This window comes from Micrasema longulum, unplaced genomic scaffold (genome assembly GCF_059751315.1).
Source record: "Micrasema longulum isolate JH-2025_06_02 unplaced genomic scaffold, ASM5975131v1 h1tg002326l, whole genome shotgun sequence".
Classification (NCBI taxonomy): domain Eukaryota; kingdom Metazoa; phylum Arthropoda; class Insecta; order Trichoptera; family Brachycentridae; genus Micrasema; species Micrasema longulum.
The window spans coordinates 16,940-44,892 of NW_028279476.1; the positions used below are offsets into that span (position 1 = coordinate 16,940).

The 27,953-nt window shown below is 35.9% G+C and overlaps 2 protein-coding genes across 3 annotated transcripts; one reads left to right on the forward strand and one right to left on the reverse strand.

The window, feature by feature from the left end:
* The first annotated feature begins 817 nt into the window (after positions 1-817).
* LOC148272463 (ATP-dependent DNA/RNA helicase DHX36-like) lies at positions 818-18,806 on the forward strand. Of its 2 annotated transcripts, XM_088239999.1 has the most exons (10): positions 818-1,344; positions 1,914-2,291; positions 4,845-5,177; positions 7,685-8,255; positions 9,611-9,779; positions 10,988-11,391; positions 13,728-14,249; positions 14,717-14,912; positions 15,188-15,361; positions 18,631-18,806. In XM_088239999.1, the coding sequence occupies exons 1-9, from the start codon at positions 1,039-1,041 to the stop codon at positions 15,252-15,254; spliced, it is 2,946 nt and encodes a 981-aa protein (XP_088096125.1). In that variant the 5' UTR covers positions 818-1,038; the 3' UTR covers positions 15,255-15,361; positions 18,631-18,806. The 2 variants fall into 2 exon arrangements, with proteins under 2 accessions (XP_088096125.1, XP_088096126.1); XM_088240000.1 differs by lacking the exon at positions 18,631-18,806 and having other exon boundaries at positions 830-1,344; positions 10,980-11,391; positions 15,188-15,278.
* LOC148272464 (lanC-like protein 2) lies at positions 18,804-27,689 on the reverse strand. The gene is made up of 6 exons (XM_088240001.1): positions 27,653-27,689; positions 27,165-27,249; positions 26,909-27,085; positions 26,679-26,830; positions 19,553-19,694; positions 18,804-19,475 (listed from the first exon to the last, which is right to left on the reverse strand). Exons 1-6 carry the CDS (start codon positions 27,661-27,663, stop codon positions 18,837-18,839), a joined length of 1,206 nt encoding a protein of 401 aa, XP_088096127.1. The 5' UTR covers positions 27,664-27,689; the 3' UTR covers positions 18,804-18,836.
* Between the last annotated feature and the right edge of the window lie 264 nt (positions 27,690-27,953).

Sequence of the window (27,953 nt, forward strand, 5' to 3'; positions counted from 1 at the left end):
AATTATTCTTCCTACAAAACTAGAAATGTGCCTACTGCTGACTGTGACACGGTACAAATTACTAGTACATAAACACATACATTTCTTTATAAAACACACAGTTTTCCCTGAAGATGGCTCCTGCAATGGTAGCCGAAACGTCGGATCAAATCCAACATACACGGTATCACCCAAAAAAGATACATAATATTGATAACAGTGACCGTGAAAACCTTCGCACCTATGTGTACACTTGTTTGATATTTTATATTTCTGTGGAAAACGATCACTAGATATTTTTACGATAACTATTTTAGTTTTAATGTACTCTAATTTTCCATATGAATGATATGTAAAAACTGTTTTGTTTTTCCCAAATAAATCAATAAACATACGTACATATTTAAGCTTTTTAAATTATTTTCCAAATTACACGTTTTCAGAATAGATCCAAGTTTTATTCTTTTCTTTTGGACATAAATTTCATTTGGGTTTAATAAAAATTACATTATCCTGACTGAGAATTAAAATAAGAAAAACACATGACAAATTATTTTCTATCTTTTATATTTAAAATGGTACCAGGAAGACGTGATTTTCTATTTAATATCATGTTTCTGATCGGCGGATCTTCCTTCCAGCTTCTTCTCAGTTGGCGGAGAGATGAAAAGCTTCCGTTTTTTTATACGTGCGAAGCGCGAAACTTTATTTTACACCCTCTGAAATAATTTAATCTCATCCTATTTTTTTCTCAATCTCGCACCTTTTCAATAACAAGTTACCCCATATTTAACTCCGATGAATAATCATCCACACCAAAGAAGAAGAAAAAGATCAAGAAAATGAAATAATCAAATAATTTGACATTTGACAATAAATCGTTGATTAGTTTTGTCATTTTTTGTTAGATAGACGGATACGGGATAAGTAATTTTTGGTAACAAGATTGACAAGCCGATATCAACTTCATCAATGTAGAATGCACAAACAAAAATAACTACGTGAAATGTGCTCGTAATGATTATTTGACATAGTTGTAAGTTAAGTAAACATATTAATATGTCATTCGCGAATAGTGATAGCTCTCGAGGGCGCCGAAATCGATATTTTCAAGAGTCTGACCATCGCTATCCGCAGCTCTCAACTGGAGACAGTAGTGGAGACCACAGACCGTACGGTCGCGGCCATCGCGAAACATTCAGCAGTCGAGACCCCCTCGAGCAGGAGCCCTCGAGATTCCGCAGGGGAAGAGGCGGGCGCGGAAGACCCTTCAAGCGATCAAGTCATCCACCGCATTTACAAGGAAAAGAAATTGGTCTTTACTATAAAAACAAAAAGAGAATGAACAGGGATAAAAAAAATATGGTAAGAACCTACTTTACAGTTTTACGTTGTTGTTATCAGCTTGTGTGCGTGTATCAACTCATGTGGCTGGCGAACTGCTGAATGCCGTAATGTCCCTGTTTTTTTGTAATCACTACACCTTGATGTGGATCTTTGTATCGCGTTTAGATCAATAGATTCGCTTTTATTTATCATCATTCCTTCAGCGGGACATTAGTCTCCGCCTGTCCATGAACCGTATTCCGACAATCCACAAGTACAAACATCCCTCATTGGATAACAGCTGGGTGGTAATGAACTCTTCAGTGATTAGGGTTGATATATTCCTAACAAATATTTCTTATAATTTACTCGCACATTTCAATTTATAGACCATTTTCAACTCGTCAGAAATAACCCTGAACTAGTTGAAATTTTACTAAAACAGTGTTTGAACCTCAAATCTCTGATCTATAGTAAATGGCACTACCACAGGACTAAAACCAGAATCCAATTTACTCTACATAATCGTTCAACGGAAGAAAATATTCAGAGTTCATTATCGCGTAGAAAATAACATTTCTAATCTGATGTTTTAAAAATATTTCTAGCCAGTACTGGAACTACCCGAAGAGAGGCAAGTAGCCATCGAGAGGTTGTTGGACTCTCTCAGGTCCGATCCAGCGGAGCCGCTCCTGGCGGAAAACTTGCTGTTTCGAGATGAATACATCGATATTACTACTGTCCCTTTTCTGGACAAACTTGACCAGTGCTTAGAGAAAGGTTTACGGGCTTCGATACCTTCGGATCTCAATGTTGCATTGCGTTCGGAACTTTTTAACAAAATCAACAACCCCGAATTCGTGAAGATGTTAGATTTTCGTAAAAAGTTACCGGCATACCAGAAAAGGGGCGAAATCTTAAAAAGTATTCAAGAAAACCAAGTGACAGTCATCAGCGGAGACACAGGCTGCGGAAAAACCACTCAGGTTAGTTGACATACTTAATACCTTCTTTACTCTCCAACCCCAAAATCCCAACTATCCGGATTAATGAGTTCCAAATGCTATCACATCAAAACTTACTTAAACAACTCCGGCAAAGTTAATTGCTTCGACGAAGAAATGGGCCGGCTGCCAACTCCCTTTTTTATTTAGTATTATAACATCTCCTTAATTTTTTATTTCCTGATAACGATCCTGATATTTGGCCATCCGGATGACTGGAGTTCAGATAAACAGAGTTTTACTGTAATTATTACAATAAACCTCTACTCTTTCTAATGTTTTTTTTTTACATTTTTATTATTTTTTTGAAATTATAAATGATATTGCATTAAAAATTAAATTTTCTAAATTTCATAAATACAAAATTTATATTTGAAGCACTAACTTTGTGGTTATTAATTTGATGGTTAAAAATAAATGGCTTATTTTAAAATTTGTTTTGTTTGCTGATGACCTTAAAATATTCAAAATCATAAAAGACTAAAGACTATTGATAACTGCCATAAATTACAAAATTACCTTGATGCTTTATTGTATTGGTATTATGATAATTATATATATTTTTTGTATAAGTAAATGTTTGTCTATTAAATTTACTAAAACATAAAAAGAAATGTATTTAATTAATAACACCATTTTAATAAACGTTGAGACGATCAAAGATCTTGGGATAGCATTTGATAGTAAAACTAAATCACATTGATTACATCTCTAAGAGAGCATCCAAAGTCGGTGGATTTATTTTGAGAATATCTAAACCATTCAAATACCCAACAATTGCAATTTCACCGTCTAAAGGGACTTTTTTGGTGCAAGTCTTTCTATCAAACAATCACTAAGATAGACCAGATCTTGTCTCGAGGTAGTAATTATTATTTAATTCTTGTCCTACTTTAATTTCCTTTAGTTGTATTTTATTTCAATTATACCTGTAAATATTATAAAAAAATGTATATACCATTTTTAAATGGACTTAATAAGTCCGTTAATAAATAAATAATTTGTTCATAGCTTGCTTAAATTTAATTCTATAATATGGTGTTATAATCATAATTGGATTGATTCAGTTCAATGTAAATTTTTTAAATCTTTGATTTTTAAAAAATAATGAAATACTCTTATAATTAACTATTATGATCGTCTAGAACAGCCTTTTCCAACCTTTTAAGCCTGCAGACCGGTGAAAATGGGAGAAAAATTTTGCAGACTGGTAACGCAGGTATAAAAACTTTCATTTATGTAGTATTTTGTTTATTGGTTTTTATTGTTTTATTATAACAGGTGGAAAGGCAAATAAAAGCGGCCGATTCAATGACGATGGTGGGACAGGTGGCCCGTCGCACTTATTAACAGGACTTAACCTTTTATTCTGAACAGAGACTCATTCTCGAGGTCGTAGTTCTCTTTCTAACAATCTTAGGTGACCTCTCCTACAGTCTCCATCGCTTTACATTAAAAGATGGGGTGCTACACTACTTAATAGAGAGAGAAAATTTACTTTACGCACAGAGTTTAATCACTAAGAGCTGAGGCGTCAGTTTGAGAAACGGGTTCGAGGCGTCGAACCCGTTTCTCACACTGAGGAGCCGGTCGCCGTTGGACAAGGTGGTACCCGATTCTCCACGCGCAACCGCCGCTCCTGCACTTGTCTCGGGGGTACGGCATGTACCAAACGGTTTCCTTGTTCTCCATGGGACAGTCGAGGGACGGCGGTTACCCGGAGCGTTGAGCTCTGGACATAGGCTACTCGGGTGGTGTTCTGGAAAGACAATACGAGTATGTGTCTAATGTAGAGGATCGGATCGCGTTGTGTACATTTTTGAGGGCTTGAATTCTGGAATTTACTTCCTGACAAGGTATAGAAATAACAGATCATGCTTTAGTTAGTACAGGAATTTAATAATGGGCGACAAGTAATTCTGCGGACCGGCGGTTAGGAAACGCTGGTCTAGAATACTTTCACATTTTCATTTTAGAATTCAGAAGGGTTTTGGCTGGTTTAATATTCTTGCACAAAATAATATATGACTATATAGATGTCCATGATATCCTTGCTCAGATTAACCTTAAAGTACCTTACTGTAATTTGCGTACCAATGCTTTCTTTGCTGCAGGAAATTTTACAATGTCGGGTTCTTTTCCCCTCTGCCAACGATTCTCTGAACAATTAACAAAATCTTACTAAACTGTACTGTCGATGTGTTCCTACAGCAAAGGCTAGCATTCAAGAAGCAAGCGGTATAATTGCTCCTTTTTCAAAGGTGACACACTTCCCATGTCTGCCTAGATCTTGCCATGTATACTTTTAAATGGTTTCTTAAATAGTTTTTTAGATTCCAAGATGGCAAAGATTACTTACATTGTTTATGTTAAGTTTAATTCAATATGTTTCTGTCAATAATGCCAACCTATAAAGGCTTCCTTAAGCCTGTTGATTGACTCAAAAAAACTAATTAATAAAAATTAAAATATCTGCGCCTGCATACTAGGTAGGGTGGGATTCCCCATGAGGTTGTTGTATTTTTTTGTTCCCAGGTAGGACAACTAATCCTGGACGAAGCGCTGGTGGGCGGGCGAGGGGCGCAAGTGAGAGTGATGGTGACGCAGCCCCGGCGCCTGGCAGCCACCAGCGTGGCAGCGCGCGTAGCCGCGGAGCGCGCAGAGCCGCTGGGGGTTAGCACCGGCTACACCATCCGGCTGGACAGCGCGCCGCCGCGCATCCACGCCAGCCTGGAATTTGTCACAGCCGGCGTCCTGCTGCAGCGCCTGCAGCGGGACCCTGCGCTGCTAGGCCTCTCGCACTTGCTGCTCGACGAGGTCCACGAAAGGGACACCACTTGCGATATTCTGCTGGGAATTTTAAAGCTGGTGAGACACTTACCACTCCACGTTGCGTATAATGCTCGACGAAAAATACTCAATGTTATCTTTTATTTTTATTATTTTATTTTTATTTTTATTTTGTCTTTAAATAGTACAAACATAATAAATGAATGTCCTAATATTAACTTATATCTAATTATTATTAAAACATATACTAATTATTAACATTTTTCAAACGATATACGTACACTTAAAAAGAAAACTTCTATAAAGCTAACACGAAAATTTATCTGCTAAACACATGTTTTTTTAATTGACAAATGTCAAATGTCAAAAAAATATTATTTCATTTAAATAAATGAAATAATATTTTTTTGCTCTCTTATTTCCAATGGTATTTCCTTATAATATAACTGTACAGCTCGGTGCATCAATGAGTTCTGTGTACTTGTTTTCCTACGAAATGGTAGTCTTACTTCATGTTTATTTCTTGTTTTATATCCGTGTTCACATTGATTAGAAAAAACCTTTTGAGTCAACTCTTTTGAGGTATAACCATTAATCATTTTATGAACAAAAAACATTACATTAAAATATATTAGTTGACATACTGTCATAATTTTTGCTTGTTTCAGCATCATCCTTATTCTGGTGTATTTATTTTTTTTCAAAATTACTCTCATAGCCCTATTCTGCAGAACAGTAAGTTTATTTTTTTCCCCTTCAGTTGCCAAAAACAAAATACTACTACAATAATTTATATGAGGCACAATTATGGAATTATAAATCATCCTGCACGAAGCTGCAGTTATATATCTTCTGATTCTTCCCATAAGAGAAACCTTCCTTGCTATCTTATTTTTCACATATCTTGTATTCTGGGAAAAAGTCAATCTAGAATCTATTATAATCCCCAAATATTTTATCTCTTTCACTTCCTTTAATATTTCTGCATCCATCATTATTGTTGGTGAAATAGGAATTTCTTTATTTCCTATGTTCATAGACTTAGTTTTATCTGTATTCAGCTTAAGTTTATTCTTCTTCAACGATATTTTGATATTTTTAAGGTCATATTTTAGTTGAGGTACTATGGATTCATAATTTTCTCCTGCAATATATACCAGGGCATCATCGGCAAATAATCTTATTTTACAGTATTTAAGAATTTTCACCAAGTCATTAATGTAAATAATAAATAGTATAGGGCCGAGAACTGATCCCTGTGGTACTCCCAATGAAATCATAAGACTATCAGATAGAATATCTCAAATTTTCGTAGTTTGATATCTATTACTCAAATATTCTGTGAACCATTTTAAAGTAGTTCCCTTTATCCCAATTTTCTCAAGTTTTAAAATGATTATTTCTCTATCTATTGTTTTAAAAGCTCTTCTGAAGTCTAAAAATACTGAAATTATGTAATTATTTTTATCTGTATCTGCCTTCCAATCTTCTATTACTAAGTTAAGGGCCATTTCACATGAGTGATTATTTCTAAATCCACATTGTTGTTCATATAATGCGTTCTCTCTTTCTAAAAATGCTACAAGTTGGTCTTTTACAACATATTCCAAAATTTGTTCACACTTAGGCAGAGTATTTACGGGTCTAAAATCTTCACATCTAACGGCGTTTTTTAATTTTGGTATTGGAATAACCTTAGATGTTTTCCATGATTGTGGAAACACTCCCGAAGTAATGGATTCATTCATAATATTTAATATGTACTCTTCAGTGATACGTAATGATTCTACAATCAATTTTATCATAATCCCATCCGGACTTGATTTCGATGTCATTTTTTTAATACACTTCTTAAATTTTCTATTGTCAATGGTTTAAGTACAAATTCAATGTTTCTTTCTTCTATTTTACAATCGTTAATATCAAATTCTAGCTTTGGAATACTCCTATTAATGTCCTCAATGCTTTTTATAAAATATTTATTGAATTTATTGGCAATATTTGAGCCTTCTATTCCATCCGGAAATTGAATGTCTTCGTTCACTCCCTTATTATCACTTTTTATTAATGATTTAATTGTAATCCACGTCTTCTTTGGATCTCTCTTACCATTTTCAATTTTTGTTTTAAAATATTCGTTTTTTTCTTTTTTAAATTCAATTGAGTATTTATTCCTACAATGCTTAAATGTATCCCAATCTTTCGTCGTCTTTGTGAGTTTTGCTATTTTATACAGTCTGTCTCTTTCGTATTGCATCCTCTTTAGTTTAATATTGTACCACTTATTACTTACACCGTTTTTCGGGTACTACTTTATCAATTGCATATTTTAAATTTTTTACTAAGGTGTCTGCTCTTAAATTGTACTCTAAATCCATTATTCCATTCCAACTGTTTTTTAAATTCTTCTTTGTCATATTTTTAATAATTTTTATATGTTTTTGTCATTTTTGTTGGTTTATTAATTGTATTTCTGTTTTCCATTAGAATATGAATAATTGTGTAATCAGTAATTTTAGGTGAATCTAGCAAATTTACATTTATATCATATTTATTTGAAATGACAAATTCTTTTATTTGTTTAGATTCTCCCGAAACGCCGAGATTTGAAATTGGTTCTTATGAGCGCTACCATGGATGCCGAACGCTTCTGCCAGTACTTCGGCGGCTGTCCTCTCTTGCATATTCCCGGAGTCATGTTTCCTATCCGGGAGTTTTATCTAGAAGACGTGATAGAGATGACCGGCTTCGCCGAGTGGAAAGCGCCGGCGCCTGTAGGGCCGCCCTGGAAACGCGGGGAGCGAGCCCGCCGGCACGAAGCGGAGAAGGCTCACCTGCAACACGAGCACCTCGTGGCGCCGCTGCTGCAGCGCTTACGCAGCGCGGGCGGCTACAGCGCGCGCACACTGGCCAGCCTGCAGTTGCCGGAGAGCGAGACTCTGTGCGCGGAGCTGGTGGTGGCGCTAGTGCGCGAGCTTTGCCGCTCGCGCCCGCCCGGGGCGGTACTTGTGTTTCTGCCGGGGATGGCGGACATCTCCAAAGTGTGCCGCCTCCTGGGAGACCCGGCCCTGCTCCTGCCGCCCCACCTGCTTCTTCCTTTACATTCGCAACTGAATGCTTTGGATCAGAATGCCATATTTACGCCCCCCCCTGAAGGTTTTTTTTCTTTTAATCATTTTCATTTCATTTGTCTAATGTTTTTTTCTTTTATTGTATTTTTTGTAATTGAACCGATGAAATAGCGTTTTAGTACTCTGGCTTTTCATAACACAAAATAAATAAGTTTTTTTATGGATTTTTGCACTATCACCAAAGTACATATTACAATTTTGAGTCCATTTTCTAAATGCAGTAAATAAACTGAAAAATATTTCATGAACTTTGTTGGTATAATGTCAGTTGACATTTCTAAAATAAAATTTCTAATAATTCCTCAGGTGATATTCCAAACGTTCTCACGGCTGTAGAAAAAGCTTTTATATATCCAAGGGAATTAATTCATGTTTTCAGGGGTTAAACTTTCAAATCATGTTTCTTTATCTTTTTTTAAAAAAAATTAAGTCAAAAAGATTAATTTTTGGTAAGAGAAAAGTACTGGCATACATAATACTGCAAAGAGTTCAAGGGCCCATTATGCTAGTATTGAGAGAGAACCAGGCGGGTTCCATACCTGGTAGGTCATGTGCGGATCATATCCACAACACGCTGTATACAGGAGAATAAAGAACTTAATAGTTCCTTGGCCATGTGATTTGTAGATTATGAAAATGCGTTTGATAGTCCGCATAGATCTACACTCTGGAAAATACAAGAAGCATATGAGATGCCTATAAAATTAATCGAACTTATTAAACCAGGACAAATGTCGAATCAGAATTAACTATGCTGTCACAGATTCAATTCTAGTCTAGCAATAGCAAAGCATTGCTGGGTTCAGCTCGTAATAAAAAAATGATACACTGCATTGTTAACCTTTCCCTTACTGTCCTAAATACACCTGCGCGTTACGGTGCTGTGTAGTCACTACACATTTAAAAAATAAGAGATTTAAAAAGGGAAAAATGAAATATTTATAGGGAATGGATTTAATTAACCATAATTTAATTCAAAGATGATAATATTTCAAATCTAACTACTGAAAACATGAAAAAACCATTGGGTATCGGGCGAAACTAACGACTCGGGCGAAACGTGCACCCGCGCCAACTTCCCGAAAGCTGCTAAGTAGCTATATAGTACTGGACTATGTGACTGACTAAGAGTATACTTTTGATGATATTTGTTATTTATCCCCGATTACCGAGAAAATGCTTTTTTGTGCCTAATGAGTACTTATTATTTAATAACAAATTATTTCAGTCGATACGTAAATGTGTAATGGAGGAATACTGAAAATCTAAACCCAATATTTATTATATATATAAAGATATTATAGTTATTAGACGCAATGTATACTAGCTACACATCACCGGAGAGGGAGGGTTTAACTAATCAAATTTTAAATTTTTCAGGAGTAAGAAAGATTATAGTATCCACAAATATTGCGGAAACATCCATCACAATAGACGATGTAGTCTATGTGATCGACTGCGGGCGCATGAAGATAGGAGACTACGATGTGGACTCGGATGTGAAGACATTGCAGGCGGAATGGGTATCCAAAGCCAATGCACATCAAAGGTGAGCCACATTATGTAATGTAATAATATGTATAATCTAGAAATCGCAATTTGCATAGGCTACCCACCACTGTACTGCCGTCTTCAGCAAAAAGGCAGTTTTTTGGCAAAAAACACAAAACGCGATATTATATATATATAAATAGATGTCCTACAAGAAATTTCGTACTATTTAATATATATATAGCAATAAAACGTTGATGTTTTTTAATTTTTTTAAGCAATAAGACTATATCTAGAGATCCATAAGCAAAAAGTCAGTGTAGATATGACACACTCAGGTTTTATGCTTTAGAAACGATTGACATACTGTGTTTTAATTTATGATTATTTACAGTTGTTTTAAATATGCATAAATTAGATGAATACTAAAATGTGTCACATCTCAAAATATGACATATCAAAATAACTGCCTTTTTGCTTATGGCGGCAGTATAGCAGCCAATTGCCTCGCTTATTATGTACAAGGCTTATATTTACCACAAAAGGTATGTTCCTTCTGACTGCTCCTACTATTGTGTGAGAATCTATCTAGTGGGATAGTCGGCTGTGGCTTTGTTGAGAAGAGAAAACCACAGAAAACTCATTCGAGAGACGCCAGACTATTGACGAATATCAACAGACCTTTCATTCTACTTAGACAGTGTTCGTCATTTGGTCTTCTTTTGTTCATTTCAACAATTGCCTTGACTATTTTAACCATGTATGGATATTACCTCTCGTGATAACTTCCCGTATCTAACTACAGTCACAGGCGCCTCTGGCTGCATTTCCTCCAAGCTAAAAAAGGGACAATGTATCCACAAATGAGGAACATCTTGGAATGTATCATCATCATATGGAAAACTATTGATTTCACCGGTAAATATTTGAGTCCATTCATAGCCAAACCTGCTGCTTTAAAAAAAAACATGAAAAGTTGTTGGAAAAAATATTTTTGTTACCTTGTACCGTAGGTTAGTTTAGTTTAGTATATTCTTTACACGGAATTCATTGAATCACTTTTTAACATCAATAAATTATAACTATATAATACAATAAAAAAAATCGGGAGCTGTTTGCGAGCCTTTTCATCCACTTTTTCTCTGCCTCGAATTCCGCAGTGACCTCTTATCCACCCAATATCATTTTCAAGTCCGTAACAATCGTTTTTCACTAATTTCGATCATCTTTTGCTCGGATCCCTGATTACCCCTCTAAGATGTGCAGGCGCGGGCGAGCGGGACGGGTGCGCCCTGGGGAGTGCTACCGCCTGTACAGCTCAGCGCGCGCCGCGGTGCTCGCGCCGCGGCCGCCGCCTGAGTTGCTGCGCGCGCCCGTGCACGAACCGCTGCTTGCAGCCGCACTCCTGCGCCTGCGCCCCGCCTTCCTGGGCTCCCTGCTGGATGCGCCGCAGCCGGCCGCCGTGGCCACGGCCGTCGCGCTGCTGCGGCGGCTGGGCGTGCTGGACGCGGCGGAGGGCCTCACCCCGCTGGGCGTGCATGTGGCGCGCCTCCCGGTGGCCCCCGGCGCAGCTCGCATGCTGCTGCTGGCCGCCCTTTTCTCCGCCGCGGGCCCCGCCAGCTCCATAGCGGCTGTAGTCGCCTTTCGAGACCCTTTTGTTCTCCCTATAGGTATTTTTTTAATGTAATATTAAATTGACAGATAGTTTATCTCAGATGAAGAATCTTTTCGAGAAAGGAATATGGAAGTCGAAGAACCTTCTCAAAATGATACTCCATTGTATTGATTAGTTAACTTCCTACAGGTCAAACCTGATATGTGTCTTCTAAGATTTAAACATACTCAAAATATTGTGTCAATCGAATGAAATAGAAAAATATAACTAATCTGAGCAAACATCTGAAGATCCAGATTTGAGTAATTTCGTAAATTAAACATCACATCAACATGATTCCACTGGCCGATTTAACAAGATTGTAAAAATCCAGATGGCGCAGTAAAATTATCAGAGACTATTGCATATAGAGCAACCTTTCACAATAATTGAAATAGTAACCATGAAGCTAACTACTGTTTGCAGCTATAAAAATGAGCTGCGCTCAGGTCAAGAATTGCCAAATCAAATCTGCCTTAAAGGTTATATATTGTAAAAAATATATTTTTTTACTATTTTATGTATCAGAATTTTTATAAGTTTGTTTTGATTCATATTTATGCTATTTTTCTTTATTATCCTAAAATATAAGGTTCTTTTTTAAAAATCCTTTAATAATGACAAAATAAATTGTTTTATTTTTATTCAAGTTGTCAATTTTTATTATTATAATAAGTAAATTTCCATGTTATTTATGAACACAGTGATAGAAGTGCCCGCTACACATCCGTTGTCAAATAAAATAATAATGGCCATTAGCGGAGATATGTTGTCGCTATTCAAAAATTTGCGACGCTTTTCTTCTATTTGAGGGAAATGGCATTTCTATTAACGGTAGTGCGCGCGCTATTACTCTGAGGTAAAATTATATTGGGTGGATTCATTTTTATTGTATTTTGATACATATGTACTTAAATTGAGATTGTAGGGGGGGGGGGGGGGTCGCCAACTGCACTAAACTATTATTTTTTAAACGTCTTTACGAAACAGCTTAATTTGTGAAAAGGTAACTGTTATTGCTATTTTTATAAAAAACCGAAATGCCCACCTCTAGTACATATATGTGCCACTACCGAGGGATGATGGTATTGTTCCGATGACTCGATGTCCATTTCGGTCTGAATTGTTTCATTTTATGTTAGGTACGCAACTTCGGGCATTAGGCATTTAATAAATTATGTATTTAATAGAAAACATAAGTTCACTTTCAGTAGCACTGTTGTAATTTATTATGGAAGGGGGTAGTGTTCCAGATAGTCGAATTTGGGTACTTTCGAGTCGCAAAATACATTCTTAAACAGTTTAATGATTTCATATACTTTTTTATGATTTTAAAGTAAGATGCACACTGTTGTATAAAGTTTCCAATGTTCACAGTAGTATGCCACATATTTTGGTATGAATAAAGTGTAAAACAATCTTCAAGTCTTCTTTTTCCACTTTTTTTCCACACACTTAAAAAAAATAACTTAATGTTTTTTAACAGTTAACTACTTATTTTCTAATTTTAAGCTACGATTGGAAAGAGGAACTTTATTTCACAACCGGGCATTACGGTGGCTGAGCCCAAATATCTATGTCTCATGTACTGCTTTTTAACCGCATTCTTCCTTAAAAAAGTCTTTAAATAGTTTTGGAAATGGAATGGTAGTTGTCCACTCCAATTGGTTTATTGGCAATTTATTCCAGTCCGAAAGCACCCTGCTGGAAAGGAAGTTTTTCTCGGGATTGAGGTGGAATTGGGGACGATAGAGCTTCCAGTTATGACCCCTGTTGTTGGGATTTATTTGATACATCTCGTACAGGGGGCAGTCATAGTAATAATTTAGTATCTCGTTATTTCTTTTTTTATTGTTGAATTATTTATTTTTATCAAAATATGCATATGATTGCTATTTACGAAATAATAGTATGATAATCGCACTCTGTACAATGCCTCCCAATGTATGACAAAATAAAATTAGTCTGTCTAGTAAAAATATCAACTCTGTAAGAAGTAACCGTGCTAACTTTCGCCGTCCAGACCGTAAAACACCAAATATAAATAGTGAACTTACTAAACAATGCATGACGACGCGCGCCGTGGCACAGCTGGTTAGACCCCCCCCCACTGTGAATCTGGCATCGAGAGTTTGATTCCCGCCAGTTGCAAAACAAAATTCTTCCAAAATAGAGGCTCAGCGAGGTTATTCCCTTTTTTTAGTAACTGATAAATTGACCTTTTGTATCTAATAGGTAATAGGGTAAAAAATATCTAAAGATGACAGCGGCACGCGACTAACGTAAAATGTATAGTCACTAGGTGATTCCTTTTTAGGCCTCAAATTATCATTTCGTGTAAAATATCCACAGGTAAAGAGAGAGAAGTGGAAGCCGCTCGGCTGTCCCTAGCAGACGGCTCAGGTTCCGACCAGCTGGCGGCGGCGGAGGCGCAGCGGCGCTGGGCTAGAATGCCGCGGCGCGAGGCCGAGCACTTCTGCCGCCAGAACTTCCTGAGCGCACGCACCCTGGCCATGCTGGGCGCCATGCGCGAGCAGTTCGGGCAGGCGCTGTACTCCGCCGGCTTCCTGACCAGCTCCGACCCGGACAGTCCGGCCTCCAACCGCCACGCCGCCAATGTCGCACTCCTCAAGGCGCTGGTGGTGGCCGGGCTGTACCCCAATGTGGCGCAGTACTACGGCCGCAGCCGGCTGTCCACGCCCGAGGATGGCCGCGTGCAGTTGCACCCTAGCTCCGTGAACGCTCGCGCTCTTCCCCCTGCCCCCCACCTCGTGTACCGCCTCAAGCAGCGTTCCAGCGACCTCTTCCTGCACGACACGTCTCCTGCGGACGCCATGCCTCTAATCTTCTTCGGAGATAACTTTTGCATTTCTGGTAAAATCCTACTCTACCATTTACTTTTTATAGGTTACATAAAATCATGCGATTGTGATCTTACAAGAGAAGTTTCTCGCGTTCTCATTTCAACTTAAGGCTGTAGTCAACTTAAGGCTGTAGTGTAATGGCAAAATCGTATGATTTCATAATTTTGCGTTCGTTTCACCAGACTACGGCCTTAAAAGTGGAATCACTGATCGGATAGTAGGTACCTTATGCTTTCTAAATACGTAAATTAGATGTTAGTAATATATTTTTCTATTCATTTGGAAACAGATATGCCTCCATTATATTTGTGTTTTCTTTAAAAAGTTTATTTGTGAAAAATAAATGTTCACAACGCAAACAAATCCGTTTCATCCATCCAAAATATGAATTATAAGAATTATCTCATGGCCCCCATGGGTGGGTGTTGTTGAGGAGCGAAAATAAGTTTTAATGTTGAAATGTACATGTTATTGAAGAGATAGATAGCAAGAAAGAGGATAAGGAGGACATGTGTTCAGTGAGCAGCGGAGGGTACGCCTGGCATACAACGCAGCGCGCGGCTCAGCTGCTGGAGCGGCTGCGCGACGCTCTGCACGGCCTGCTGCAGCAGCACCTGGAGAATCCGCGTCCCGTCCGCTGGGAAGTCGACTCCGCCCAGACCCGTCTTCTGCAGTGAGTATTAAGGACATGTGCTCGGTGAGATACGACGCACTGCGCGCCCTAATTTTTATTATTTTTTTCACCAGGTAGATATATTCGCTTTGTTTAAATTTACTACACCGGTGGCAACGTATGCAGGCACTTTTGGCAGATTACAATAGTTTTCTTTTCTTTCGAGTTTCGAGCTTTTTTTTTATTTTTTAAAAAGATAAATTGGACTCCGGAATTAATTAACTTACTATATAACATACCACCATCTTCGGCATTTATTTTTTAATTTTTTTCAGGGCAATAATTGAACTCGTAACAGCGGAACAGAGTCCTACAGAAACAGCGACGGAGAATAATGCATAGGTGACAACCGATACAACAACAAAATGAATGTTACCAAATGAGAAAGAGAAAGGACACACATACAATATGTGCTTTATGTATGAAGATTCAACTCTGCCCACTAAAAAGTAAGTAATTTAATTCCCCGGGTCTTTACATGTTATTATTTAGCCAAGCAAATCAAGTAACTATGTTATGCAGTCCCAGGTTCGATCAGCTTGTCTACTGAACATAAAGCGCACAGTGTTTTTTCACAATAATTCTATTTATTTTTTCTTTTACAAATTTTACATACATATTTTTTTACGTTAAAGGCATACTGGGGTGTCTTGTGCCGAGAAAAACATTTTACATTATTTCGAAACACGCCACAAATACGTATTAAACGTAATAACATATAATTTCTAGGTTTCCTTGGAAAGGCATATGTAACGTAAAACTGTTCTTGCCTTTATTAATTTATTTGTGTGGATAAGAGTAGAGGAGAGAGAATGCGAGGCGATAAAATTACCGCGGTATTTTACGGGAATTTTAGCAGATTTTGGTAAAATACGCTATTTTTCGGAATGAAACGAATTTTTATTTTTCATAGATATTACAAATACGAGTAGCTTCATTTTAGGACACTTTACATGACTGCGAAAACCAGGTTTTGATCCATCGGGTGGTTGTCGAGATTTATTATAAGTATGAGACGTTCAAGGTCATTCCGTATGAATTTTTTTTATAAAAAAGGTTATTATGTTTTGAAACTTAACAGGATCGGTGGACATAAGGTCCTTAGTAAAACCTTAAGTTTGTGACCTTGAACAACCACCGCTCATGCTGCGATTTTGAAAAAATGGTTCTTAAAATCTGTTTTTTGTGTATAATTACGTCCCTGAAGGTTTTATAGAAAAAAATTTACGAAAGTCTGAGAAAATAAAATTCACTTAAAAGTTGTAATAATTATTTGATAGTTGACCTACGAAAAATCCTCATCATCATCATCATCATTCCATATCCACTACCTAGTTGGAGCATATGGTGTTCACAAAGATCCTCCAGGCATCTCGGTCGGATGCCAGTCCTGTGCATCCTCATAAGTCAGGTTCGCATCTCGTAGTTGTGACATGAACTACCAACTTAATTAGCAGCGGAGGTCTAAGACGAGAACTCGATGCCTCGTTAAGCAGGCTAACCTGAAGCAGCATTATATAATATTAAATTATTTTTATATCATAATGTAAACTGTTTAAAGTATTTGTAATACCTACCACCTGTATATTTGTTAATTTCAATACTTTTATCAGAATGGGATAATTTTCGTAAATGATGGTAATTTTACCGTGGAACATGGAGACTTTTTACTTAGTTTATCTCACCTAGACGCACAGATTTAGCTTTATTCGTACAAATATGTTAGTCAAATTGTAAAAAACTGTTTACTGACATTAAGATGGCGTCATTTTTATAAATCGCGAACATTTAAAAAAAAAAAACAGTTTTATCTAGTTTTTTAAAAGGTTGTTAGCTTTTTTACAAGTATACAAGGGGCCAAAAAAAACGTGAATTTCGTCATAAATTCTTTATTTTTTAATATTTTTACACCAAATTTTGATCACCTTCCAAGTATTCTCCTTTGACCACAACATATCTCTGCAAACGATCCTTCCATTGTTCAAAACATTTTTTTAATTCACTTATCGGGATGTTCTTTAGACCTTCCAGCGATTTTTGTTTTGCCTCCTCCACAGCATTCTGATCATTAGGGCATAAAAACCAAAGTTGCTCTTAAAAGATTTTATAAATAGCAGATTTTGACTTCTGGTGACATGGTTGGGAACATGAAAAGAAATTGATTGCAACAAAGATGGGACATCACTTAAAGCATTAAGTATTTTCAAAATGCATATAAGGTCCATCTCAGTTCTACGTCTCTCCAATGAAGACAGATTAAGAGATTGCTCTATTTCAAAATAAGAATAATTACCCCTTTGTAATCCGAGCAACCATGCCACTTTTCTTAGAAAACGGTGTTGGACAGACTCGATATAGACAATATGAGTCCTGTAGAATGGAGACCAAATAGGAGAAGCGTATTCTAGATAGGGTCGAACTAGTGAGCAATAAAGAGTTTTGATGGTATTAATATTTTTGAAGTCCACCGTCACTCTATTGATAAAACCAAGAAGTTTGAGAGATTTGTTTACAATATTATCAATGTGTTCACGATAGGAGAGTTTACTATCTAAAGTAATGCCAAGATCCTTTATTGACGAAACCATTGAAAGGGAAGTATTTTTTAGTTTGTAGTTGAATTGTATAGGTTTTTTTCGTCGCGAGAAAGATATTATTTTACATTTGTCAATGTTAAGTTGAAGACAATTGATGTCGCACCATTCATTAAAACAATTAATATCATGTTGAAAAAGAAGACAATCATTGGGAGATTCAATCAGTTTAAGTACCTTGTTGTCATCAGCAAAAATCCAGAATTTTGTATTTCGAAAAACATTGATAATATCATTTATAAAAATATTAAATAATAATGGAGCAAGGTGGGCTCCTTGAGGTACTCCAGAAGTAACAGTGATTGGAGAAGACAAGGAATTATTAATTTGAATCAACTGTTTTCTTTCACTTAGGTAAGACCTGAAAAATGATAATAAAGGATCTCTTATACCAATGGCTTGTAATTTAGCCAGAAGAATTGTGTGATTGACTTTATCGAAAGCTTAATATTGAATATGGATGATAATGATGACTTTTAGTAGGTCAACTATCAAGTAGTTAGTACAAAGTTAGTGCAAGTACCGCTTTTCCGCTATTTCGATAAAATGTATTTGATGTTCAAACTGGTATCTTGGAAAGTATTGATCCTCAAAAAAAAAAAATTACAATTTTTAAGTCAATTTTATTTTCTCATACTTTTGTAAATGTTTTTCTATAAAACCTTCAGGGACGTAATTATACACAAAAAACTGATTTTAAGCACCATTTTTTTCAAAATCGCGGCATGAGCGGTAGTCGTTCAAGGTCACAAACTTCAGGTTTTACTAAGGACCTTATGTCCACCGATCCTGTTAAGTTTCAAAACATAATAACCTTTTTTATAAAAAAAAAAAAGTACATACCGAATGACCTTGAACGTCTCATACTTATAATAAATCTCGACAACCACCCGATGGATCTAAACATGGTTTTCGCAGTCATGTAAAGTGTCCTAAAACGAAGCTACTATTTTTGAAAAATAAAAATTAGTACGTCAAATTCGTTTCATACCGAAAAATACCGTAAATTACGTTATTTTACCGCGCCTTTTGGTAAAATTATGTAATTTTTCATCCATAGATAAGAGTAAAAACTGCATTGAAATATACCTTTTTACTCCAACCCACTTATTTCATTGTTTCAGTGGGCCGCCAAAGAAAAATGCAGAAACAACACTAAAATGGGAGGATTGTTTTATCTCGAGAACAGTAGAAGAGTACATTTGATATCATTTGATATATGTATGTACATTTGAGATACATATATCTTAATATCGGATGTGGGTGTAGTAATTTGAAATTATTACAAAAAAAAACAAAATATTTATGTTGTTTTATTTTAAATTATAATTTACAATGTGTAAGCTGGGAATTTGGCTCGCGACGCATCGAGTATATCCGTCAGGAAGTAGAGGCGACCTGCGAGCCCCTCGAACAGAGACAAAGGACGGTCGGGCGAATGCTGCTCTGTGCCGTCGCGCTGGAGAACACACCATTCGGCCATTCGGGCCGCCCGGTACAGCCAGGCGGGGGCGCCGGTGGCCTGGAACAGCTGCAGCAGGGTGTAGGCGTTGCCCGCCACCCCGTGGCACAGGCTGTACCCCTTGGCCGCCAGGCCGCGCTGCCATACGAGCTCGCCGCACTGCTCCGCCGCACGCACGTAGCGGGGCTCACCCCACACGGCACCGGCCAGCAGCAACGGCGCTGCTAGCCCAGGCGCCCCGTGGCACCACTGCACCAGGCGGTCGCCAGAGCGACTGCCGAGCGAGGAGGGCAGGTTCCCCGAAGAGTGGCGCTGCTCCAGAAGCCAGTCCAACGCAGGGCGCAGCTCGTTCTGGTCCCCGCCGGCCTGCAGCAGCAGGTACAGGATGCCCGCTGTGCCGTGAGCTGCGCCCAGGTACAGGGAGTCGTGCCAGCGGTACAGAAGGGGACAGGCGGATCTCTCGCTCTGCGCCAACTTGTGTCCCGAATGCAGAATGGACTCCACAACCTACAATGTTACAACGGATACATATTGCCATCCTACGCAGATCCGAGGGCTTGTTATGTATGCAAGTTGATTTTTACCTTAGAGATTATGTTCTGCGAAAAAAAATCCTGCCCCGTTTCTCGATTAACAAACAGAAGAGCAAACAAATAGCCAGCGCGACCGTAGAGTAACTCATCTGGTGTAGAAGACTTCTCTGCGAGGTCCAGAAGTTTTTCTAACCTACCAAAAAAGTATTCTGATTATTTTTTTTTTTTTTGTTATTGATTATTATAATTACGTAAGATACGTAATTGAACGTAGTTACGCAGAAAGCAGCCAGTCATAGGAAAGTGAAATGGAGATAATAGCACTTTTGTAAAAAGAGTGAATAATTTTGGAACAACTGTTGGAATATTTTTGACCTTAATAAATGATAAACTATAACTGTAACTTTCCAAATAAGAGACTAGCTCTTGTGCTTAGAATACTTACAATTCTATTATTTATTTAGTAATTTGAAGTTATATATTATAATTTTGAATATACATGAAAAAAAAAAATTATACGACATAAAAAGAAAATGATAATACAGTATTACTAATTAAAATAGAAAGCTGTTTTTACTCGGGTTCAAAAGATTTCTTCAAGTTTACTTTGAATTTATTTACTTATATATTAATTTTAATAGTTTAAAGTGCATTGGGGAGGTTGTAATTTTTTATTTCTTTGAAAACAAAACTATTTTGACCATGACAACAATACCATATTTTTATAAAAGTAGTTCAATGAGGAAGTTCAGTGTCTTTTTTTTATTTGTTAATAGACTATTAAACTAAGCCAAATAATTTATTTTTTTTTGCATATCTTCACATTTATAGTTCCCTCAACTATAGCAACCGTATCAGCATTTACTATTTTTTTATTTAAACTTTGATAGAATATGTCACTGACATAGAGAATAAACAGAAGCGGGCCAGAACATATACCGTATTTATTCATTTTCTTTGCTTATTTTAGAGCACAAAATAAAACATATAAAGTTGACAAATCAAGCAGGCCTGTATGTATGCACAGCTGTTGATTTAACAGGAAACATCAATGTCAGCGAACATATTGGATCAAAATGAAATTGAGACATTGACTGTGTACTAAATTAAGTTTGAACATAAAACAGACTCCGAATGGTACATGATATTATACATTTGCAATCCTTATGGATTTCATCGACATCAATAGAGGTTTTCTTTTTGAAATTATTTTACTTCATAAAAATCAATAAATGGGAAAAACTAAAGAAATGTTTTAACATAATGATAACATAATCCTGCTTTTATGGTGAAAGCTACAAATGTAATCAATTGATTATAAGCTCCGTCAATGCCTGTACCTTCTTTGGAGATGGAGAACTTCTTCAGGAAGTTCTCCATCTCTGTTAAAATATTTATCAATCACACACCTCTTTTTGAAGGCAAATTTTTATCTACTGTCGATACTATCAAAAATTGGGAAACTATGCTTATAATCGTTTTATTTGTTCAGTCCATAGTTTTAATACGAACAAGAGCTGTCTGCCTGCTATACCTTTTATTTCTCTTACAATATTTAGTTAAGAAGTACATTAAGTATTATAGCAATAGACAACTAATGGTGCATAGGGCACTGGATTGGTACACCAATCGCAGCATATCTCGATCAATTTTGTTACGTGAAGGTAAGGTGATCAGTCTTACGCTTCAGGTACCAGTCCAGGGACTATGAAATATTGTAGTGTGAAAGCACCCTTTTTAAAATAAATATTTTGTATCAACCATGGCGAGAATCGAACCCGGGACCTCTTGCATGGTAGGCAAACGCGCTGACCATTACACCGCAAGTCCAATTATCAGCTGTTCTGTAGATGCGTGCCAGGATAGAATGGTGGGTGAAGTTTATCCTATTGTACTATTGTGGTCGTCATGGGTACAGTAAAGTTTATCAGGGACAGTGATTTTGGGCAATATATCAGGGTGCATATCAGTCATCATTTGTGCATTAGAGTGAGGTCAGCAATTGTCCCTCTGGTGGAAAGCAATGGTAACCTCAACTCGGACATCAAAGTTTGGTAACAAATTTCACCTACAGGTTTACCCTTTTTGAACTGTATGTAGCAAAACTTACGCTGAACTCTTTCCAAGTTAAAAGAGATACAGTTATACAAAGGGCTCCAGACTGACGATGCATATTCCAGTTGCAGGACCAGGGCACAATATGGAGATTTTATTGAAACGATGCTACTAAAATTTGTTGTATTCCAGATTATTATCCCAGGATCTGCAAAGACTTATTAGCAAATGTCATCAAAAGTTACCCCGAGATCTCTGATTTGTGCGACGGTAGTTATTAAAGTATCGTTAATAGAGTATGGTGATGAAAAGAGGTTTTGTGAATGACAGAAAGACGTGTGAGAACATTTGTTTACATTTAAAAACAGATGGTTGGATTTGCACCACTTAAGAAGTATATCGATATTCCCTTGAAGGTAAAGTATGTCATTTGTGCAATTTATTTTTGTAAATAGCTTCAAATCATTTGCATATAGTGAGAAATCTACATTAGAAAATTGTGTGGGTAAATCTACATTACTAATTTAACAATCGTTGATAAACAGTACAAAGAGAAATGACCAACATGAGAACCTTGTGGTACCCCCGATCTAGCTGTAAATTCATAAGAGCGATAGCCATTTAGATTTATAGCAATTCTCCTATTGCTAAGATAACTCTTGAGCCAATTTAAGATGGTCCCACAAATTCCTAGTGCTTCTAATTTGGCTGCAAGTATAATAATATGGTTTACCTTATCAAAGGCTTTAGAGAAGTCTGTATATATTGTGATTTGAAGGCTTGTATTACATAGTGCTCATATAAAAGAAGGTTTGTAGTGGTCGAACACCCTGCTACAAAAACATTGTTTAACCCTCCCTCCCCGGTGCGCGGTGATGTGTAGCTAGTACACATTGCGTCTAATAACTATAATATCTTTATAAATATAATGAATATTGGGTTTAGATTTTCAGTATTCCTCCATTACACATTTACGTATCGACTGAAATAATTTGTTATTAAATAATAAGTACTTATTAGGCACAAATAAAGCATTTTCTCAGAAATCGGGGATAAATTACAAATATCGTCAAAAGTATTCTCTCAGTCAGTCACGTAGTCCAGTACTATAAAGCTACTTAGTAGCTCACGGAAAGTTGGCGCGGGTGCACGTTTCGCCCGAGTCGTTAGCCATACCCAATGGTTTTTTTATGTTTCCAGCAGTTAGATTTGAAATATTATCATCTTTGAATTAAATTATGGTTAATTAAAGCCATTCCCTATAAATATTCCATTTTTCCCTTTTTAAATCTCTTATTTTTTTTATGTGTAGTGACTACACAGCACCGTAACGCGCGGGTGTATTTAGGACAGTAAGGGAAAGGTTAAGAAAAGAAGGTGGTATTATGATTGTCATAGATGCTGGAAAAGAAATCAGCAAAAAGGTTGGCTATGTCAGGACCGTTATCAGCTAATTTATGAGCAAGGTGCATGGACCTTGGGTAGCCACAGTTTTTCTTCATTTTACTGACGTGTTTCCAAAATACTTTGGGATTTGACTGAAGGGAAGCCTCAACACCTGAGATATAATTGAAGTAACGCTCTCTAGATAAGACTTTACATTGCTTTCTTAAGTTTGAGAAAACAATAAAGTCTTCATGAGAGCAGGATTTTTTTCAGATCGTGCTAAGCTGGACAGTGATTTTAAGGAGCCTCTAGCTTTTTCAGTTCTTAAGCCATGTTAGTAGAAATAGACGGAATACAAAATAGCTTTTTTAGTTTAAGTATTATTTTATCTTTTTTGACTTAACATGAGGGGATTACTTAAAATCTTAATAATAATAATTATGGATAACTTATATAGCGCCATTTTCGTAATATATTACCTCAAGGGCGCTTTACAAAGTGATTATATAAAGATATAAATTTAATTTTAACTTTTTAATTTAAGAAAAATAATGTACCACATGCTAAGAATTTATTCAAATGATTTAGATAACAAGTGGGTTAGTGGCAGAATTGATTCTTTTCGATAGGTCACAGACAAGATCCAAGGGAGTAGGTCGGTTTTTTTTAGGATGGTCATCCTGGGGTGGTGGATCATTATTGACGGTATTTTTAACTTTATTGGTCTGCATAATTTGTTATGATTTTAATTTATTGAATAATAATAATCGTAATGCAATAATAATATAAATACGACTGTAGTTATTTTTCTATTATTATAATTATTATTTTGATTAGTATTTCATATTCAGTTTATGAATAATATTTATTTTAATTCCATTAATCCAAAACGAGTTTGAGAAAACGAAAGAAATTAGTTTTGATCGACTCCAAATTATCTTTTTACAAAAAATGCAGACTATATTATATACTATCAAGAAAATTAAAAAAGAAATAAGTTAGATCTCGAAACCTTTGCTGATATATAAGATTATTATAATTGCGCACGAAAATTTAAAAAATGTTTAACTTCTAGATATTATGACAATTGATCAGAGAATCAAATTTAATGTTGTTAATGAAATTAACAAAATTATTCAAGGTATAGTGCCGAGATAATTACATAACAATCTAAAAAAAATAAATTTTAACTATGCTAATCTACATATATAAAAGGCAATGTTCGAATGGTTCTCCTCGATGGACTGGATAACTACGGGACCGATTTACGTGCAGTTTTCAGATAAATGTACATCTTTGTCGCAAGAAGGTTTATAGCTCATAAAATCTTCAATTTATTAAGTACAAAAAAGTTAGGACTGTAAATGTTTTTTTTATCCATCACCAGGGTTGCACTCGCCGAGAATGCGGATACAAAAAAAATAGACGGCGGTTATTTTTTTGTGTATAAAAAAAACTAGTTTTTGAATGTTTACAAACAACATTTGTTTTTTTATGGATCCCAATCAGATTATTTCATTGAAATCCTTATAATTTCTACGCATTTATTTCTTTTTACTGGATTTTTAGTTAAACTAAAATAATATCAACTAACATTCGACACATTTTTGAAAATCACATTCCTGACTAAAATGCATCCCTGAGCAGAGTTTGACATTTTCTAAAAGAATTCTTTATTTGAAAATAATGAATTATTTTATGTTTTGGAATTCAAACACAAACAAGTACTTGGGTACCTACTTAAATTAAATATTTGAATATCAATCTATTACTTTTAGATTTGGAATTCAATCATAAAGAAGTACCTACTTACCAATGAAAAGTTACAACATCTTTTTTACGTTTATCCAAACGGTTTTTACTTAAGATTTTTTAGTAAATTTTTGTAAGTATACTTAATTATGTTTAATCTTAAGAGGAAACGCGGTCTGACTTTTCTTCATACAAACGTATTCATGTGTTTTCTCTCTGAATTATGACACTAGAGAAATGGTTTTTTTACAATAACAACAACAAGAACAAACTATCACGCCGCTTCCCCCTAAAGGTAGGTAGAGAGGATAGAACGCCACATCACTCTATCTTTGCATTCAGATCTCGCTTCCTCTACGTTCATAGATTTTCTCATGCACGCGCGCCGATTATTCGGACTTTTACCTTGTCCTTTTTCAAGTATTTGTTGGATTTGGTCATGCCATGTCTTTCACGGTCTTCCTCTATTTCTGCATCCATGAGCATTTGCATTGTATATATTTTTAGCCGTTCTTTCATTGTCCATTCACTCTATATATCGAAACCAGCGCAGAGCTCTTTTTTACACATTATAGATATTTACAATTGGCATGTCTCTATATTGTTTCGTTTTTTAAAAATGCGCATACCTATTTATCAAAATTCTCTGTCCTCACAATTTATCTAAACCGAAACACAAAAATTATAATGTTTACGTACATATCTAATTTGGACTAAATACAATAATTTATATCAAACTTTCGATTGTGTTCATTTAATATATTTAGCAAGAACTCAAATATAGCAAAGCATTGCCGGGTATAGCTTGTCTAAAATAAACAAGACTGGAAAAGAAATCAAAAAGAAATGCCAGAAAACATAAAAAATAACAATAATAATTTAATAAAATATTTTTAATTAAATGGAAAGAGTAAAAAAATGTTTTTAAATAATAATGAACTTGGTTATTACGAGGAAGACGGGACCAGCTGAATTTGCTCATATAAGCATTACTCTTTGTACCAGAGAAAGAGTTTTTAAATCCAATCGCCATTGCATATTGTCACTATTGAAAATTATAATAAATGCTTACAAACATACAATTATTGTTGACAATGTGAGAATGATAGAGAAATCTTTTTTCACACTTCAAAATACTTCACGCTATGTTTTATTATACAAATAATTGCCTCTTTTTCAAAAATTTAAACACTTCTCATAAACGTAAACCAATCCCAACGCCCAGCGGCATCGGTGATAAAAGTTAGTCCCCCATTTGGATTTTATTACTTAGGTTCTTATTTCGAAAATTATGTTTTTAAACGATTGAAGAGTTTTTGCTCAACTGTTGACAATATTTTTGTTCGGTATGTCCGAGAAGAAGCTGGTTACGAAAGTGAATAAATGTATGGAGAAAAGCACAAACCTAAATGTCAACTAATGTTTCCTCATTATGTCCGAGATCTCGCTATTTCCGTGATCGTTATAACCAAGTTCGACTATATATATATAAATATGTATAAATATAGTCGAACTTGGTACATATATGGTATATATATAATTATAAGAAATTTTAAATAAAATATATACCCACACATAGTACATGCCTTTGTGGGTTTTTTTTTTTGCTTCTGTTATTAGTGTATTTTGTATTTGTAACTTATGTACAACATACCCATTGTGAAATCCATAGAAAAAATTATAATAAATAAATAAAAAATATAATAATAGTATAAGTGTACATATAAAAGAACAGTTTGAATACTATAAGTGTTCTATAGTGACAAATAATGTTAGAATAAGTAGAGATGTAAATATTGTATTAGACTACGTTAATCATAGAACTAAATAAAAAAAATGTAAAAAAAGCATAGAATGTACATTTATATATATGTATATTTATATATATGACTTTAAAGTACTTCATTCATATTTGAGTTTTTATCTCAGTTGATAAATAATCACTCCATTCAACGCGTATAACACAAACAGCTTGTCGGTTTACTTAGCGATGTAGGGCTGGTGGGGCAGCCCCAGGCGGTACGAGGTCACAGCGGCAAGGGCCAGCGGTCCTGCAGCTCCGCACAGGAAGCTCGGTCCCTCCTTCGTTCCCTTCCCGCCCTTCCTGCAGCTCTCCTCCGCGTAGTGTAAAGCCTCCTACGACAATAAATCAATGATGTTCCTTTGTTCATGTTCATCGTTCTTGCGGTAAAGGGCAAAGAATGGGTAACTCACACGAAGACCGTCCTTTCCATTGGGACTATTCTTGGCTCGCAAGTAGAGGAGAAGTCCTACTCCGGCTGCACCCGTGTAAACACATCCACTTGAGAATATTTCTTCTTCTTGGGACAAAAGTTCTTGCAATTTTGTATTAACGAAGAGATTAATTGTTTTCTTTAAGCCATCGGATAGCTGTAATTTATTTGGAGAATTTTTTAATTCAAATCCTGTTAATAATATGCTTACAAATGAAACTACACTCGTGACTCACATCAGTAAGGTTTTCATTAAGATATTCCTTCGATTGGGCTATTCCAAAATCATCCATTGTATTTTCAAAATAATTGGACATTTTCCTAAACAAAATTATATAGTTTAGCATTTTTCATATACATATATATTATTGTGAATGTGTATTCCTCTCGGTCTAATGTTCAGCATGTTTGCCGACGTGTTTTTTACTCTGCGTTATTTCATAGTCCCTAGACGTGGATTTACATGATTAAATGTGGATTTAGAATCATTTATACAAGGATTTACAACCTCTATAGATGTATATATATATTACAAAATCAGGTGCGTAGGTTTTCACGGTCAGTTATATCTATGTATCTTTTTTAGGTGATCCAGTGTAAGTTGGGTTCGTTCCGAAGTTTCATCTACCATTGCAGGAGCCATCTTCAGGGTAAACTGAGTATTTTGTGGAAAAAAAAATTAGTTATTACAATACTCGAATAATAGAAGAGGCGATTGAAATACCCAAATAACATAAACAAAGGCGACGGGCTGAAATTAAACTCCACATGGTTCCCGGCACTACGCACTAAAAAAATGACACGGAATGTGCCTGCTGCCGACTGCGACACGGTACAAATTACTAGTACATAAACACATATATTTGTTTATGTTCAGTACACGTATAGTGATTGGCTCCTGCGATGGTAACCGAGACGTCGGTACGAATCCATTTTACACGAGACACTAAAAAATATACATATTGATTATAAAATCAAGCTTAAGTAATATAAATTAAACCGCTCTCAAATCTATAATTAAATGC

What these genes read in the sequence shown, in the direction of transcription:
- LOC148272463 (XM_088239999.1), top strand. Translation starts at nt 1,039, where the DNA reads ATGTCATTCGCGAATAGTGATAGCTCTCGAGGGCGCCGAAATCGATAT. An exon ending in TGCTGGGAATTTTAAAGCTG is followed by an intron (nt 5,178 to 7,684) that starts GTGAGACACTTA and finishes TTATTTGTTTAG; the next exon opens with ATTCTCCCGAAACGCCGAGA. An exon ending in ATTTACGCCCCCCCCTGAAG is followed by an intron (nt 8,256 to 9,610) that starts GTTTTTTTTCTT and finishes TAAATTTTTCAG; the next exon opens with GAGTAAGAAAGATTATAGTA.
- LOC148272464 (XM_088240001.1), bottom strand. An exon ending in ATGGAAAGGACGGTCTTCGT is followed by an intron (nt 26,831 to 26,908) that starts GTGAGTTACCCA and finishes TTATTGTCGTAG; the next exon opens with GAGGCTTTACACTACGCGGA. An exon ending in CACCAGCCCTACATCGCTAA is followed by an intron (nt 19,695 to 26,678) that starts GTAAACCGACAA and finishes CTTTTTTGGTAG; the next exon opens with GTTAGAAAAACTTCTGGACC.